The 19,090-nt window shown below is 30.3% G+C and overlaps 1 protein-coding gene across 2 annotated transcripts in view; it reads left to right on the forward strand.

The window, feature by feature from the left end:
* Tps1 (Trehalose-6-phosphate synthase 1) overlaps positions 1-19,090 on the forward strand; it is an 86,080-nt gene that overhangs the window by 23,122 nt on the left and 43,868 nt on the right. For both annotated transcript variants that reach the window (XM_075369861.1, XM_075369862.1), the window contains exons 2-3: positions 11,608-11,764; positions 16,909-17,034. In XM_075369861.1, coding sequence (XP_075225976.1) covers positions 11,608-11,764; positions 16,909-17,034 — 283 coding nt within the window. The remainder of the gene's footprint in view (positions 1-11,607; positions 11,765-16,908; positions 17,035-19,090) is intronic.

Below are 19,090 nucleotides of genomic sequence, written 5' to 3' on the forward strand. Positions count from 1 at the left end.
GAAAATTAAAAGACTACTGGAGCAAAATATATAATGTATTATTATATTTTGATCTGGAAATAGAATATAATTAATATTTTCAGAATATTGTCTGAGTACTGTAATCAGAATATATTATCAGAAATGTAATTAGTATTTTCAGAATGTGATCAGATTGCATTGATATTTAAAAAATCTAATCTGCTATAAGGTATCTTACATTTATTGATTTACCTATTACGTTTCTTACAATATTATGTTAAATTCTTAAATTGTTGTTTTGTGGTAATATTAATGTAAAGCTCCGTTGCTATAATATATTGAAATTGTATAATATATTGTAAATAACTGTGATGTGAAAAAAAAATTACTTTTAAAGTTTGAGTAGGTTTGGATACTGGAACAAGACCTTGTGTGATAATTTTAGTAAAATCTTTTCTTGTTAACAATTAATGGCATTAATTGTTGTGTATTAATTGCACACAATTTGGCATACAATGTTGTTCATTTGCTCTTGAATTGTGATTGTGATTAATATTCTCATATTCATGTTTATAAGTTTTGTTATTTATTATTTTTTTTATAATTTCAGTGGCCAAATATTTTTATTTTTTTTGTCTACGTTATGGATACTTATTAATTTAACTTATTACCAAAATATATACACAGTATATAAGATTATACATGAACTTACCTGATTAAAAAAGCATCTTCAATTACAATTTATCAGTTTTTAAAACATTATAATTTTTGTCGGATGATAGTTTTGATAATATTATAGTTTGTCTAGATGTGGATTGCAGAATTAATTGAATATATCCAACAAAAATTTTGTTGTTTATTATAAGAAAGTTGAAATTTCTGTGTTCATTGTTACAACGTAAAGCTATGTTTTATGACATCTGTTTAAAGAATTACGTAAAATTTGTTATACAGAGTCATAAATATTCGTATGGATTTATTTATTTTTGTTATTCAGTAATTTTTATCTTCCTCAGATAATTTTATTTATAATCCTTAATTATTTAAATTATGTTTAAAAGACAATGTCAGTTTGTTTTTAGTAATGAGATTCATAGTTTTTGCCTAGTATTCATTTTAAATTATATAAATTCATATTTAAAAACTATCTTTCAAATTATGCGAATTCATATTTAAAAGATGTATTTTATCATATAAATATTATTTTTACCTGTTTAATTAAAATGTATGTTGCAATCAATGTAATTAGTTAAGAAAATAATATGAACATAAAATTACTTTTCATTATCTTTGTGCTAATTATAGTCATTAATTATAAATTGTTTTAATTGTATGCAGTCTGTGTTTGTGGGCATTTCACTAAATTGTTAAATTTTTTTCTTTTTAAGATAATATATATATATATATATATATATATATATATATATATATATATAAGTAAAATAATTTGTGCTTGTACATTTAATATATACACAAGTGCATAAATACATTTGTATGGACAGTTGTACGGATTCTTAAGGATACCTGTAATGAACTGGAGTTAACAAGAGATATCAGAGTTGATCACAAAGGATCGATCACTTTAGTCAGTCCATTATCCAGGTCTCTTTGATGGGACTGTTTGGACATTGCAGTCCTCCCAGTACTTTTTCATACATTCGATCTTTGTGCCCTTTCTAGTGCTGAAAATGTTTGTGTTGTGAGTTTTTTTTGTGAGTGTGAAGAGAGAAAGAGGAATAAATTCAATTACATAATTAGATACATAAGTTTAATAATTAGTTACATAAGTGTATATATAATAGATAATACTGATTTATAGTGACTTTTAACTATTCAGCTGATGCCAAATGAAATTAACAGGAAAAGTAATAAGTTTTATCTTCATATTTAACAGCTGTATGTATATGTGTGTGTATGTGTGTACATAAACAAGGTCTGTAAATAAAGTAGTGAGACTGGTTCACAAAAACTTTTTATTTGCAATCCAATTATACATGGACTCTATCACCTTCAAAATAGTTCCCTTGGGAAGCCATGCAACGCTTCAAATGGTTTTCCCACTCTTCATTCTAGTTTTGGAACTCAGAAATCGGAATATCCTTCTGATGATCGTTACATTTTTAAAAATGTTTTCTACTGTTACAAAATGGTGTCCTTTGAGGTGTTTTTTTAAAGTCGGGAACAGGAAAAAGTCGCAGGGACTCAAATCAGATGAATAAGTTTGTTGAGGAACTACAGGAATGTTTTTTTTTTTGCCAAAAACTTACTGAGAGTGCATTATGACCAGATGCATTGTCATGATGCAGCATCCAGTTTTTTTTTATGGCTGGTCTCATGCAGACAACTCATTTCCGCAGTCTTTCAAGAATTTCTTGGTAAACATATTGTTTTACAGTCTGTCCTGTAGGAAAAAACTCCTTATGAACAATGCCATTACTATCGAAGAAACAAATTAGCATGGTTTTGATTTGTTCATTTTTGCATTTTTGGGTAGTGGTGAGTTTGAAGTGTGCCCTCCTTGCTCTGGCATTTTGTTTCTGGGTCATACTCAAATATCCAAGATTCATCACTAGTAACAACATTTTTTAGAAAATCAGGATCAGTTTCAATTCGCCCTAGATCACGGCACACTTCCACCCTGTTATTTTTTTGTTCAACAGTGAAGTTTTTTGGGACCAATTTTGCACAAACTTCATATGAAATTGTTCTGCAATCATCTTGACAGTTAATCGCCAGTCATACTGTATTAAGTTTATGATTCACTCAACATTGTTGTCACGTTTTGACGTTAACAGTCTTCTGGAGCGTGGATCATCCGCAACTGTTTCCTGGCCATCTGAAAATGTTTTAAATTACCTAAAAGCTTGGGCTTGTGACAGAGCATCATCTCCATACGCCCTTTTTCAATTTTGAAAAAGTTTCAATAGCATTCTTACAAAGTTGATTGTAAGAAACACAAAACTTGATTGTAATGAATATTTTTTTTAGAGTGAGAACCTTTGATAGATGTAGGTGTCATTTGTTTTGTTTTGATGACATTTTGTTTTGTCATTACACATCAGTGAGCATTGGCAAATGATCATGGTAAAAGTGGCGCCGCAACAACATCTACATATTGTTGAAATATATTTCCAATCAACGTTCTGTTTGCCAAATGTATAGAGCACTTAGTAATTTTTATGGTGCTCATAATCATTCGTCAGAACAACTTATTCATTGAACTATAGATACAATTTCAAAAAACATCTACTCTATTCAGTGAAAAGCCAATAACAAGACAAAGATACAGACGAAAATATCGGTGCTGTCAGTGATAGCGTTGAAGAAGATCTGAATGTGTCTATTTATCATCATTCTCAACAACTTGAACTTTATCCATCCACTACATAGAAATTTGTATGTAAAGATCTTGGTCTACACCCATACAAGATGCAATTAGTGCAAGAACTGAAGCCCACAACTTGATTTTAATAAACATTGTTTGTTTGGTGAATTGTGCCTAATTCAATTGGAAACTGAAACACTTTATTATCAAAAAATTTTGTTTAGTGATGAAGCTCATTTCTGATTAAATTGTTATGTGAACAAGCACAATTACCGTATATTGCGTAAGACCAATCCTCAGGAAATTTATGAATCTCCATTGCATCCTGAAAAATGCACTTTATGGTGTGGATTACATGCTGGAGGCATCGTTGGTCCTTATTTCTTTAAAAATGAGGCCAAAGCACATGTTACTGTCAATGGAGATCGTTACAAATCAATGATCACTGATTATTTCTTTCCAAATTTGAATGACATCAACCTGTAACAGTTTTGGTTACAACAGGATGGTAATACACCTCATACTGCTACCTAAACAATCAGTTTATTGAAATAACAATTTAGTGACAAAATTATTTCATGAAAAGGTCCGGTGAATTGGCCTCCAAGATCATGTGACCTAACGCCAGTGGATTACTTTCTTTAGAGATATGTGAAGTCTCTGGTTTATGCTGATAAATCAGCTACAATTGACGCTTTGGAAGCAAGCATAACTCGTGTTATTAACGAAATACTTCCCCAATTACTAGAAAATGTGGTACAAAATTGGACTGATCGAATCTGATTCATCAAAGCTAGTCATGGTGAACATATGCCGGAAATTATTTTCAAAAATTAAATGTCAGAAAGTTATCTTTGAGGTAAAATCAATTGGCTTCAAACTTACCTTCTTATATGTTTTATTTAAATTCAAAGTTCTATCACTCTAAAAAAAATCACCCTATACAACCCTTGCTCATAATTAGTACCACTCATTTTTGTAACGCACAACAAAAACTCGTTCCATGAAAAGTTTGTAGCAACAATAGACCAAAAATATTAATACCTAATATAAATCAGCTGTTCATATAACCATATGTTTACTGGTAACTTTACAGTGTTGCCACTTTGACTGCCAAAAAAAAACTAGTCTCATTACTTTATTTACAGACCCGTGTGTGAGTAATTGTTTTTTGTAAAATATATTTAATGCTTGGGATGATAATAAAGATAATGTATAATTTGTGTATTACATCCCTTAGAATCTCCTAGTTTCTCCAAAGCCAGAATGTGTTAAGGAGTGTTATTTTGAAAAATAATTAAGGATTAAATTGCTATAGTTAAATTTACATTGTAAACTAATTCCCATAGATCACCAGAATTAAGCAACAACATTTAATGACATTTCTTTTTTAATGGGTGATGTATGATCTTTATTTTTTCCTGAAAGTTAGTTTGACTCATCCTTACCGGTGCACAATCAGAATTAACTATTAAACAAGGTCTGAGCAGTGATGAAAGAAGTGTTAGCTTTACGTGTCAGTTGTATGTTTGTGTTAGTTTTTCTCGTAAGTATCTTTATTCATTATGTTTACGAATAAGGAGTGATATGTTAGTTTATTACCATCATATACTGACAAATGACCTCTGTGGGGTAGTTGTAGCATTTCTGCTCCAAATGCTGTTCAGGCATGGCATTTTTTTTACATACTATAAAAAATATTCCTATAATCCACACAAAAAAGGAATATGTTAACTGTAGCTGAGCATAGGCTAATTATCAGAGAGAGTGAGAGAGAGAGAGAGAGAGAATGAATTTTAAACAGTTACTGATTGGCCATAAGCATATTTACAATAAATAATACTGATTTATAGTTTCAACTATTCAGTTGATGCCAAATGAAATTAACAGGAAAAAGTAATAAGTTTCATCTTGATATTTAAATTTCTAGAACAACTGTTGTGAAGTTATTGTAATTTAATTTCTGTTGCAGGTATAGCATACCTTTTTTCACTCTTGTTTTTTTTGGACAAGTTTAACATTGTATCATCCATCAGAAACCATAACATAAAACAATATGTTGGTTTAAGCTTTTTCCGGGTCAAGATTATTTGTTTTGAATTCTATTTCCTATTTGAATAAATTGTCCTTTCTTACCATCCAATCCTATTTTGTTTATCGGTTCCTTCTTTCCCATTTTAGAATTGGCGTGCTAGAACTAGGGTAATGGTACTAGAACGTATAGTACCAGTGCATCCTTGGTATGATCTAAAATCAAAATTAATAAGTTTTGTGAAGTGGTTGTTAGTGTAAGCTAACTCAATACTGAAAATAACAATAGCAAAAATTTACAATTTCCTTCTGCCGCTTATGAATTTGTCAATATTTTGATACTAACTTGGAAAGTAATGTTTTTTAACACATTGATAAGTTATGAGTAAATTGATTTGTTGAAAATATGATATTGAAGGTCGAGTGAAAAATAGAAAATGGTTTGTTAAGAAAAAAAATTGCCATAGATAAAAAAAATCATAAAGTTGAATAACTTTCCATATAAGTATAAATATGTAAGTATAATTCCATAATATGGCATTTTTACAGCATTAGTGTACTATATTATACATTTTATTAATGATGCATTCATTTCACATATACTCTCTTTTTATCTTCGGTTATTTCACTCTTTTTGTTACTTCTCTTTTCTTTAGTACAAAATTTGATTAACAAGAAAAATTATCTCTCTTTCATTTTATGATAAATAAATAAATACATATATATATTTATTTATATTAACTTTTTTAACAACATTTTTTATCATGTGGTATAGATATATATATATATATATATATATATTTTATTTTTTTATTAAAAACACATATAATTTTAATTAACATTGATGAAGCTAAACATGTAGGACATTCCTATGATAAATATATGGTAAGACAACAATTAAAATTATTATATCTGATCAACCTAAGTACAGAATTAATAAATTAAATAAAGTAGAATGACTTTTACCTTATTCCATTATGCATGCAAGAGCACTTTCACAAATTACTCGCATCATCAGTTGCTCCACATAATGTTTTACAAATATATGTATCAAATTACATATTAAAATCACAGCTAAAATTGAAATTAAGAATCATTTTATATTATATTTAAGATTTAAAATTTAAAAATTCTTAAAATTACTTCTTCAAAATTGTAGTAAAAGTATAACAATAAAATACCCAAATATTTTTGATTTTATAATAATTTAACATATCACTCTAGATTGTATCCTTTTGAACTAAGTGCACTTGTATTAACTGGACTTCCAAAAATACATAATACTGGTATACCTATGCGACCAATTAATTTCACTACCACTCCTTCGTACATCATATCCAGAATAAAAGATAAAATACTTAGGATTAAAATGAATGCAGATTACAAATACAATATAAAGAATAAATACAAACTTGTAAATAAATTAAAAGACTTAAAAATTGGGGTTAACTCCAGGATAGTTAATTATGATATTAGTAATACGCACCCTAGTACACCCATAGATGAAACAATCAACATAATAAAAAATAAATTAATACTCGGTCACAGAGACCCTTTATTCATTGATAATATTGTTGTTGTTATTTGAAATAATTGCCATCAGAATTATTTAAGTTTGATGATAAATTTTATACTCAAGGAACTACCTTACCGATGGGTTTTCCATTTTCAGCCATCATGTGAGATTTATTTATAAAATTCTGAAAAAAAATTGTTTATAGCATTACTCACATTCATGATATTTTACTTTGGACTAGGTTTGTTGATTTGTGGTCTATAATCCTGTTACATATAATGAACATCTAATAATTTTGAACAAGTTAAATTCTTAACGTAATGAATTGAAATTTACTTTTGAAATTGATAAAAAAAAAGAATAAATTACTTAGATGTTGGTATCAAAATAGATAATAGGAATAAAAATAATCGATTCATAACTTCAATATATAGGAAACCCACAACCAACAAAACCACCATACTTAGATATTTAAATCATCCGTGGTCACACAAAGATAATACATATACAAACATGGTTATAAGAGCAATTGATTACACAAAGTATAATGGAAATAATAATAAATTAAATAAAGAAATAGATATTATAAAACAAATAACTATAATCGTTAAAATGAATTTTTAGTAGATAATATATACAAAAAAGAAATGTCAAAAATTAATAATACATATTTAATACCAATAAATAATACACAAAAAATTGACAATGTATATTTAAAATATGTACATACTGATAACGTTGTTGAAAATACAAGGGTTTCTAATAAAAATTTATTTAAACCTGCATACCAGACAAATAACCATTAATAAAACATTTAAAAAATAATACTCGTACTGATTCATATGGTTTGTACAATTTGTGTAGTATTTATAAAATAAAATGCAATGAATGTGACCATATTTATGTAGGTAAAACTACTAGGTCTTTTAAAATTAGTTTCAATAAACACTATAACATAAAAGTAGAAAATTGGGTTTCTCTGTTTCTGATCATCTTATTAATAATACATATTTAGTATCTGATATTCACAAAAATTTAGAAATACTGGAAATTAAGAAATACAAATTATAAGGGTTTAGATATTTTAGAAAGATTATATATATACGAGGTGCTACCCAAACGTTCGGGAAATTTTACCATAACTAATAATTTCCACCGTCTCCTTCAAAGTAATCCCCTTGGGCATTGATACAGTGATCCCGGCGTTTGTCTGCAGGTGTAAGTGTTCGAAGCACGTTCTGCGTTTCTTCCTGAATCTCCTCAATTGTGTTAAAACGATGGTCTTTCAATTGAAATTTTATTTTCGGAAAGAGAACAAAGTCGCACGGGACAAAGTCAGGCGAATAGGGTGGGTGGGGAATCACTACCGTCTTTTTGGACGTCAAGAAATTCCGAACGGCTAGCGATGTGTACGCGGGCGCGTTGTCATGGTGCAGAACCATCTGTTGCGTTACCCCACAGATCTGAACGTTTGCGCCTAATGCTTTCACGTAACCGCTTCAAAACTTCACAATAGAACATCCCATTGACAGTTTGACCAAGAGGAACAAATTCCTTATGGATAATGCCTTTGATGTCGAAAAAAACAATCATCGTGGACTTCACGTTGCTGCGAACTTGGCGACTTCCACTGCGACGACTGCTGCTTAGTTACAGGGTCATACCCGTAACTAGATCGTGGATACCGGTGTTCTTTGGTGGTTGGGTTTCAATTAACCACACATCTCAGGAATGGTTGAACTGAGAATGTACAAGTCTACACTTCATTTACACTCATTACATATCCTCATTCATCCTCTGAAGAATTATCTTAACGGTAGTTACCGGATGCTAAACAGGAAAAGAGAGGGTCATACCCGTACACCCATGTCTCATCACCGGTTATGGTGTTGGAGATGAAGTTAGGGTCATCTCTTGCTGAATTTTTCAATTCACTACAGACAGCTACGCGATTTTGTTTCTGGTCGCTGTTGAACAGTCTCTGTACGAATTTTGCAGTAATGCGTCTCATGTTCAAATTGTCCGACAAGATGCGTTGCATGGGCCCATATGCCATTTGTACGATTGCACAAACATCATGGATTGTTTGTCTACGATCTGCAACAATAGCCTCTCTCACTTTCGCGATGTTTTCCGGTGTTGCGCTTGTTGATGGTATTCCTGAACGCTCATCGTCATCGACTGTCGTTCGTCCATCTTTGAATCGTTTGTACCACAAAAAAGTTTTACTTTTACTAATAGCATTGTCACTAAATGTTTCCACAAGCACACGATGGGTTTCTGCACCAGTTTATTTAAGCATGAAGCAAAATTTGATGCAGGTTCTTTGCTCTTTAAAATCTGCCATTTAGAATTTCGGCGAAGCTGTAAAACAATGTTACACAGCCGCACGAAAGTCAATAATGCAGCCTCTCACCGTCACAGCTGTTGGACAAATTCACTGATCCACAAAGAGTACCGTTAGCCATCTAGCGGCATCAAGTCGTACCAGCAATTGTTCGCGCGCGAAATTCAAATTCCACGAACTTTTGGGTAGCACCTCGTGTATATATATAAATGTAAAAGTAAATTAGATTTGATTAACCTACATACATAGTATGCGGATGACACTTCTCATACAGTGTGAGATAGCAGCACGTCTTAAGACATTGATAATTTATAATTCTTCAACTTTGTACAGATTACTATAAATACATCATCATATACACATAATCATAGTCATATAATTTTGGCTAGCTAGTCCACATGGATTTCTATTTTGTTATATTATTTATTTAATTTCAGTAAATAACTTCATATTTCTATATATGCTATTTTTAATTTAAAAAAAAAAACATTTTTGATTTTAATTTCAATTTGGAAGAAGTAATTTTAAGAATTTTTAAACTTTGGATCTTTTTCGGAATTTTCCCCCCCAAAAAAAACAATTAATTTTTTAACCAATCTGCCAAAAATCGACATATTTCTAATATCCAATAAGAATTAGGTGAGAATATGCATGTTTCAAAATAAAATTGATATTTTTTCGTTTCTCTCCCCCCAAGAGTTTGCAAGTTTTTCACCTGAAGATAACTGAGAATAGCAAGAAATATTGATATTAACAGTAACCAGATTAGAGAAATAACCCAATAACTAGATACAAATATATTACCATCTTTATAACCATTTATATTTAATTTTATATATATAATCTAACAAAACTCAACCTTCGCTCGCTAACAGTAATGTTAATTACAGCTAATTAACAGTAATTCGGCTAATTAACAGTAATGTTTAGAATATTTAAATAATAAATTCAGTAATTATTTATTATTTAAATAATCAAAACATTACTGTTAATTAGACGAAGTTAGCGAGCGTAGGTTAAGTTTGGTTAGCTTTTAATATGTAAAACTTGTTAATATGGAGAATGTTTAAAATGACCGGTATCAAAGAGTATGTTAGTGTGTTACCGGGTTATTTCTCCAACCGGGTTGTTGTTAATATCAGTATTTCCTGCTATTTTGAAACATGTATATTCCCACCTAATTCTTATTAGATATTAAAAATTCATCAATTTTTGGCCGATTGGTTAAAAAATTAAGTGTTTTTGGGAGGGGGGAATTATGAAAATGATCCTGATTTTTAATTGTGATTTTATATGTAATTTGATATGTATATTTGTAAAATGTTTTGTGGAGCAACTGATGATGCGAGTAATTCGTGAAAGCGCTCTTGTATGCATAATGGAATAAGGTAAATCTCATCCTACTTTATTTTATTTATTAATTACTTAGGTGATCAGATAATACAGAGGAATATGATTCCTCAAAGCAATTAACTTTAGAAAAATTTAAATTATGTATGTGATTTTAGTAAAAAGTAGAAAAATAAATAAACGAGTATATATATATATATATAAAGTAAAACTCTATGAAAATTCAAATAATTCATAACTGATTATGAATACATAATTTATGCAACATACTGACCTGTGCCATATAACCTCAAATAACCACCAAACATACTGTCAGAACCTAAAAAATTAATACCAAAAGTCGACTTTCGCGGGATCTCGTATCATCAGTCGGTACAGAATTCCAAAATTGCATCAAATAAAAACTAAACATTTAGAAAACATAACCCTAATAACTATAAAACTTGAGCAACACAACTCAATATCAAATTGTATAAGTTGTAATATCAACTTATATATATAACATAGCTTGTTCAACATGAAAATGGCTTCTATTGGTACATTTTTTATTGCAACTAGAAACTGTCTTTCAGATTTTGGTTAATTGATAAAAAGATGTAATTGTTTGTTTGTTTGAAAAGTAATATCCATTGCCCATGGCAATTCATGGATTAATCATAGGACACCTAATCCAATAATTAATTGTCAGTTTGAAATGTAACTAAAAGTGACAGATACTTGAATTAAACGAAATTGTTTGTTTACACTTCTGTATTGTTATGAGCTCATGAGTTTAACAATAGCGTAACCATAGAGGATTGTGAATCATGTTTATTGTGCATTATTTTTGCATTCATAGGCTGTTCAGCATTATCAAAGGCAGGAAAGGATTTGATTGTTAAACTTCCATTTTGATTTTTGTGTTAGTTGTACTGTAGAGTTTTAATATTTGATTACCTTATACAGAAAAGCATTTTATGTATATAGATATTTGAAAATGTTTTCTTTTTTACAAAAACATAGATTTAGTGTAGATTAATTCTGCACTACAATTATTTTCTTTTAAGAACTTTACACATTTTTTTTATTGTACTACAGTGCTGGTGGTCTCGTTACGGCTGTTGCTCCAGTGGTTGTCCAAGGACAAGGAATCTGGATTGGATGGCCTGGTCTTCATCTTTCTGACAAAAATGTACAGATACCAGAATCTGATCCAAATGATAAAACACCGACCGCAGGTCTTCTTTCCAGCAAGGTATTCACTTCTGTAATTTGTTAAATTGTTATTTTTGTCTGTCCTTTAAAGCCTAATATACGAGGGATATCTCTAAAGACCGATGGGAAATTCTCTTAAGGTTAGCGAGCCTGTGTCGTTCAAGGCCATACTAGTAATGTACACACTGCATTGTTGTCTGTAAGTTACCGCGTTGTAGTATCTTTAATTACGTGTGAGTTTTTACGTTATAAAATGAATAGGAAAATCGATGTTGCCGCCCTGTGAAATACGTGGAGTCATACGATTTTTAAACCATCAAAACGTTAAGCCGGCTGAAATTCATAGGCAGTTGGTTGCTGTGTACGGTGATAATGTAATGAATGAAAGAAACGTCCAAAAAATGGTGTGAAAATTTCAGAAATAACAATTAATATGCTCGATGAAGAACGTTCGGTGAGGCCCTCAGTAATCACCGAGGACTTGTTGAAACACGTGGATGATGAAATCAGAAAAGATCGTCGCTCGGATGGCCCTTATTTTTCCTGACATTTCAAGAGCTGTACTGTTGGTCGCATTGTTAATGACCATTTAGGCTGCAGAAGGTTTGTGCACGTTGGGTGCCGCACGTCTTAACGGAACGTAAAACAAAATCCGAATGGGATCTGCTTTGAAATTTTTGATGCACTACGCAAAAAATGTGATTCCTTAATTCAGTTGATTCCGGCGATGAAACATGGATTTCGTATTACACGCCAGAGAGAAAACGGCAGTCAAGTGAATGGCGTCATCCTCAGTCACCAACCAGACTGAAAAGGTCAAGTCACAGGCTTTTGGGAACTTGGCTAGAAACATCCAAGATTGTAAAGTACATTTCATTACCCATTGTTAGTTCTACAACATCTTAAATGAGTGTAGCATCTTAGAAAATAAAAGAATGTTATATAAGGCAAAGATGCCAAATTACTGTTTCTAAGTTGAAGAACCCAGTTAGTTATGTTTTCGCTTTATCTCTTCTTTGAGTGCATGGGAAAATTTTCGCAAATTATTCCTGACTGAACTTGGTTTACTCAAGAATTGTTTAAAGCTACGGTTATTTTATATTAAAAAACCAATTAAATTACTTTTTCAAGTAATGTATCTAAAAATTCAACTAGACCATTAGGCACTTGCTCCTGGAATGTGAAATCTTTAAAATTGAGAAAATTTAATTTTGACAGATTAATAACTAGTTTCTAATTTGCTTTCACATGACAGTGCACAATTTAAAGATGTTGAACTGAGCTAAAAGTATCTGAAGAATAGAACTGTCCAAAAAACCTTTCAAACTGAGACATTTAGGGCTTGATCGCTCCTGACCTCCACTTTGTTAAACAGCTCTGTATTGAATTTCCCTTTAAATGGGTGAATATGTAACAGTGATGCTATTTAAAATTAAGAAAAGTGTAAACCAGTGTACGTAAGCTAATTGTTGAAACAAAATTGTTCAGAGATTAAGAGAATAAGTTAACTTTAATTTAAATAAATTTTTTATCTGACTGCAAGTTCTGTAATTAATGTAAAGTTAAATTTTTTAATAAGACTACCACATATGCATTGTTTGGATTTTTAAAAAAATCTTTGATTTACTTTACCCCAACTATTATTCTGTTATGAAAGACTTATTGTTGTTACAGATGTACTGTTTATATAAGAGAATAAAGAGTTCAAATCAAAGTATATAGTAATACATAACTGTAATATTCCACTCTCTCTACTTGCATGTGCCTGTGTATATATGTATGTTATTAGATAATAAAAACATAGAAATAAATCTTGTCTTTGACCTATTATAATAATGTAATCTTAATTATTTCTTCCTTTAAATATTATCTCTACATAGTTATTGATTGTTAATAAAACATAATGACTAATGGAAAAATATATAACAGTCCATGAAAAATGCTGATTAATTAATTAGCTGATATTATTTAAAGATTTATGTGTATATGTTTTAAAGTTATTATGTCAGTAGTAGTTAATTAGATTTATATATTACATCTTAACCACGACCTAATGTATCCCATCTTCATTTTGATTATTATTTAAAATAATACTATTTTGTTAAGTTTATAGAGAACATGTTTTTTTATTATCTTTGTACTCATAATCAATGGTTTTTATATTTTGAAATTAAAAATTACATTTACTGGCTTTAAAAAATTTTTTTTTTTATTTGCAGTACTTCTACATAGCCATACAGTATATTTAAGGTAGTTATATTATATAAGGGAAGTATGCCAATTGGGTCAATTTTTTCAGATCTTGACATTTCATGACTTTTGGAAACCAAAAAACACAATTTTAGCATTGAAAACTTCTAGATGTATGTACATATGTTGGGCTGTTATTTTGCTTGATATCTGTAGTCTGAGTGGGCAGAGTTGGATGAAATTTTGCATGATGATTTGTGTATATGAGGTCTGTTCAAAAATAACCAAACATTTTTAATTGTGCGCCAACGGATATGTCTAGTGATGTCCATTTGGTAGTATGTGTTTTGCGTAACCTTCTCTGTAACCACATGTTCTTGGATTGTTGATATCTTTTTTAGTATTTGTGTTACTATTATTGAGTACAACGTATTTTAAGTGCCGTTTGTAATGATTTTTGTAATGTTTGATGTTCGGGAGCAACGATATAATATAAAATTTTGCGTGAAACTAGGGAAAACTTTCACAGAAACATTTGAACTTTTGAAACAAGCTTACGGAGTTGATGCTCTGGATCATATACAATATTACGAGTGGTTTTCATGATTTAAAAGTGGTCGTCAGTCTATTGAAGATGACGCGGAAGGCCTTCAACTTCAACTGATGACACCTGTGTTTAGAAAATGAACAATCTGGTGCGTGCAAATCACTGATTGACTGTCAGAGAACTTGCAAAAGAACTTAGCATCTCAATTGGATCATGCTGTGATATTTAGACTGAAAAATTGAACATGCACCTAGTTACAGTAAAGTTTGTTCCGCCTTTGATAACCGAAAAGTAAGTATCAAGTAACTTACTATATCGAGTAGACGTTTGTTGACAACTTCTTGAACAAGCTGTTGATGAAATATTCAAGCAAAGTATCATAACGGGAGATGAAAGCTGGGTTTACGGCTATGACATTGAAACAAAAGTTTAATCATCACATTTGATTGGGAAAGAATCTCCACACCCCAAGAAAGCATGTCAGTCTCGATCCAACATCAAAGTGATGCACTCTATTTTTTTGATTTTAATGGAATTGTGCCTTTTGAATTCTTGCCTCATGGTGAAACAGTGAACCGTGCATACTATCAAGGCATTTTACAATGGTTACGTGAAAAAATCTACAAAAAGAGACCAGAGTTGTGGCAAAACAACTCATGGTTCCTTACCGTGCTTTTCAATTACTCAGCTTTTCAATTTGTCTGTTTTATGTCAAAAATCAGATGATTGTCCTCTCTTTCCGACTCATCATACCTGGCTCCTTGTGATTTTTTCTTATTTCTGAAATTAAAATCAGTGATGAATGTTTTGAGATTATTCAAAATCACTGTTTTGAGGTTATTGTTGACATGAAAGCAAATTTGTCACGGATTTAAAGGCCATTTCAGATGAAGCTTCTCGGGACTGCTTTGTGAAGTGGAAATACCATTGGGAAAAATGTTGAATAGAGTAGAGGAGTACTTTAAAGGAGAAAAGGACCAATAATCTGTAAAATTAATAATAAGAATTAAAAAACTGAGGTTTGGTTATTTTCTGAACAGAGCTTGTATGGGCATTTATTGTCATTCAATTTTGACCACAGTTGGTCAAAAGAGCAGGAAGTACAGACATTATGGGGTCCCATATCTCAAAATTTTATTTAAAGGGTAGGTAAATTTTTTACATAATTTAATGGCCTGTAGGTAGTTACGATACTTTCTCTTTGTGTAAGTTATATTTAGTTCCACAAAAAACTCGTATTTTTCATTTCTGGTTTTCAAAAGTCATATTCTTATTAATATGTCACTATGGATAAGTGATTGTAAGCCTAACTTTTTGTTAGCTATCATTTTTCTTGATATCTTCAGACAGGATTAACCAATTTTTATGAAATTTTGTATGATGACTTCTGAAAATTGATGCATTTAATTTTGGTTGCAATTGGGAGAGATGTGATCCCCATCGATCCCATTTCTAAATTTTACTTAGAATAGAATTTTTTATACTATTCTTTACATGCATACTTACATACCATTAAGTGCTCTTAAGTTAAAGTTACATAATTATGTAATTATAAATTAGATATACTTGATTTTAAATGTTTATTTTTAACAGATTTCATTAAATGGAGGAAATTGTCAATTCTATTCTTTTTAATTAGATAACTTGGATAACATGGTTTTTCTAGAGATAATTTAAGATGACATTCTTTAGATGATGCCATTGCCTACATAGCTGATTAATAGATAACTTTCATTTCTTGACAATGTTGTTGGATTGTTGTACCGTAATGTTATATAGTAGTGTAATACTTTCTAATGTCCTAAGAATTTTCACATGAAAATTAAAAAAAACAGAAAGATTAAATAATAATTTAATAATAAATAATAATAATTTGCATTCCCGTATTCTAAAGACCCCTCTCTCATGTTCAATAGCAATCTATATTTTTGGTTTACTATATTCCATTTTGTATTTGTATCAGAAGCAGGTTTATCATGTTTGTTTTTCTGGAAAGTGTAAATGAATATTTTTCATATGGGTAATAACAATAAAAAATACAAAATTAATTTACAAAAACAATACTTTTCAATTCATCTTTAATTTGTTACTTTTTGTAGTAAAGTCCGTATTAAGAATTAATAAACTGTTGGTAGATTTTGATGCTGGTTCAAAACAAGAAATGAAAAATTTTTTTATTTTTGTTACATTGGTGTAAACCAATGGTATAAAATAAACCAAAAAATAGAAATGTAAATTTCTATTTTTTCCAGCTGAACAATTACCAACCATAGTGTTATTAAAATTAGCTGCTAACCTTGAATGTGTAACTTACTTGTAAAAAATCTGTTACATCTCCCTCCTCCAAAAAAATGAACAACTTTAAAAAAAAAGAAAATAAATGGATATATATAATTATATATATGTTTTATTACTGTGTTGTGTAATTTATTATCATTGCGTTTCAGGTGATCGCAGTTCACACTGATCCAGAAATTTTTGATAGCTATTACAATGGTTGCTGTAATGGAATGTTTTGGCCTCTTTTTCACTCAATGCCTGATCGAGCAAATTTTGAAGCAAAACACTGGCAAGTAAGTATATCTATATGTCTTTATTTTCTTTAGATTTGGAATTAATTTGAATAGAATATCAAAAATTAGGTCAAGCGGTTTTGATCTATTACCTGACCCATGGTAATGATAAAGAAATTAATAAAAATTCTTATTTTATGTATAATCTCCTGTTGCATATACTGCTATTCAGTTATTTGCTTTATTATAAAAAAAAAAACAAAAAAAACTGCCAATATCAATGACAGAGTGGTAGCATCTCTCCCTTTCATCTGGATTTCTGGGTTTGAGTCTTGATCAGATGTGGCATTTTTCAAATCCTACAAATTCATTATTACCCATCATAGTGACTATTACTAGGTACTTTCATAGCATTAGGCCCTCCAAGCGTAATTCCTGGCGCTCCATTCAGGAGCAAGGGAATAGAGACCCTTGGGGCGTTGTGTATAGAACCCTTGAACATAAGTGCAGGAAAGAGTCCTCCTGTCAACTTTGTCGACTTATGAGGGTGTGGTAATTGATAAGGACCGTGTCCTTAATATTTTACTGAATGATTTGCTCCCAGATGACTCTACGGTGGATGAAGTTTCATATCACTGGCATGTCAGGCAGGAAGTCGCGATTTTCGAGACTGACATACAATTTTCTGAGATCACTGAGGCGGAAGTGCGTCAAGTGATCTGTAGCATGGCACCACACAAGGCCCCTGGATATGGGATATGATTGTATCACAGTGGAGCTCCTCATCCGAGCGCTTCCAGTGGTTCTTAGTCCTCTAACTAGAATATATAATAGGTTGCTCTTTGCCAGCCACTTTCTGGCATGGAGACTTTGTAATAAATACTTTTTCTTAATTTAGAAATTTTAATTTATTTAAGCTTTACTGCTCACCTGTTAGTTTTTGCTCAAAATTATTCTAAAATTTAATTAAAAATATTGGCATTTTGTTTGGCTTAGTGGTTCTTAACTGAAAATCAGTACAAGCTGACTTACACAAAAACATTCTAATCTATATGTAAACAGCTATATAATTAGGCACAGATCATTACCAAAGATCAGATCGTTGATTAGATTTAGAAATGACAACAGGATGATTGCATATCTAGTGTTGGTGTGAAAGTGGTTTCTTTAAGTTAAAATTAATTTAAAGAAAAAATTAACAAGAGATCATCACTGAAGTGGCATTTATTTTTAATCTTATCATGATGAAGATATACTTCTTATCAAAGAATGAAAGGACTGAAGTAAAATGAGAATATGGAAATAGCATATAACATTCTAATGAAAATAAAAAATGAAATGATAAAATGAATGGTAGAAGAGTTTCTTGTATTTTTTGAACGTGTGATAGACATTTTAACCAGGGAGTAATAAGATTTCTTAAATATCAATTAGGTGTTTAATATAGTCAGTTAAATCATTCATTATCACAGTGTAGTATCTGATTAAACATAATTTAATGTGTAGCAATGTAGAGTGTTTCAAAACCAAGCAATGTTTATGTGATAGGTTGTTTCAGAAATTGTATTGCAACACAGAAATTAATTATAATGTGCAGCGATAAGTTCTATTTACTGATAATGTATTGAAATTTATGACCTATCACATTTACTGATTGTTAATGAGTAAACAAATCTAATGTATGTTTTATAACCATTATAATAAAAATTCCTTTAATATTTATTTCTTTATGCTCATTAATAACATAATCAAAGTGTATGATATGACTTTTGGCCTTGAAGCAGGGCATATGTAGTCAAGTAATCAATTATATCATTGAGAAATTATGAAAGATGATAGAAAAACAATTATTTATGATTTGTAGAATAAAATTTTAGTTATCTGTTTCTTTAGAGTAATTTCTGTATATGACTGTGAATAATTATCTCATACATATTGAACTGATCAAGAAGCTTACTGTATTGAGTTTTTAATATAATGAACTGGCATTTGATGAAAAATTGTTTTTATATTGTAATAAACCTCAATTAAGCCTTAAAAAACTAAGGAATAGAATGACAAGGCATAAAAACTAGTTTATTCGGAAAGTCGCTGTGCAATATGCTTTAGAATTATG

This window comes from Lycorma delicatula, chromosome 6, assembly GCF_047948215.1.
Source record: "Lycorma delicatula isolate Av1 chromosome 6, ASM4794821v1, whole genome shotgun sequence".
Classification (NCBI taxonomy): domain Eukaryota; kingdom Metazoa; phylum Arthropoda; class Insecta; order Hemiptera; family Fulgoridae; genus Lycorma; species Lycorma delicatula.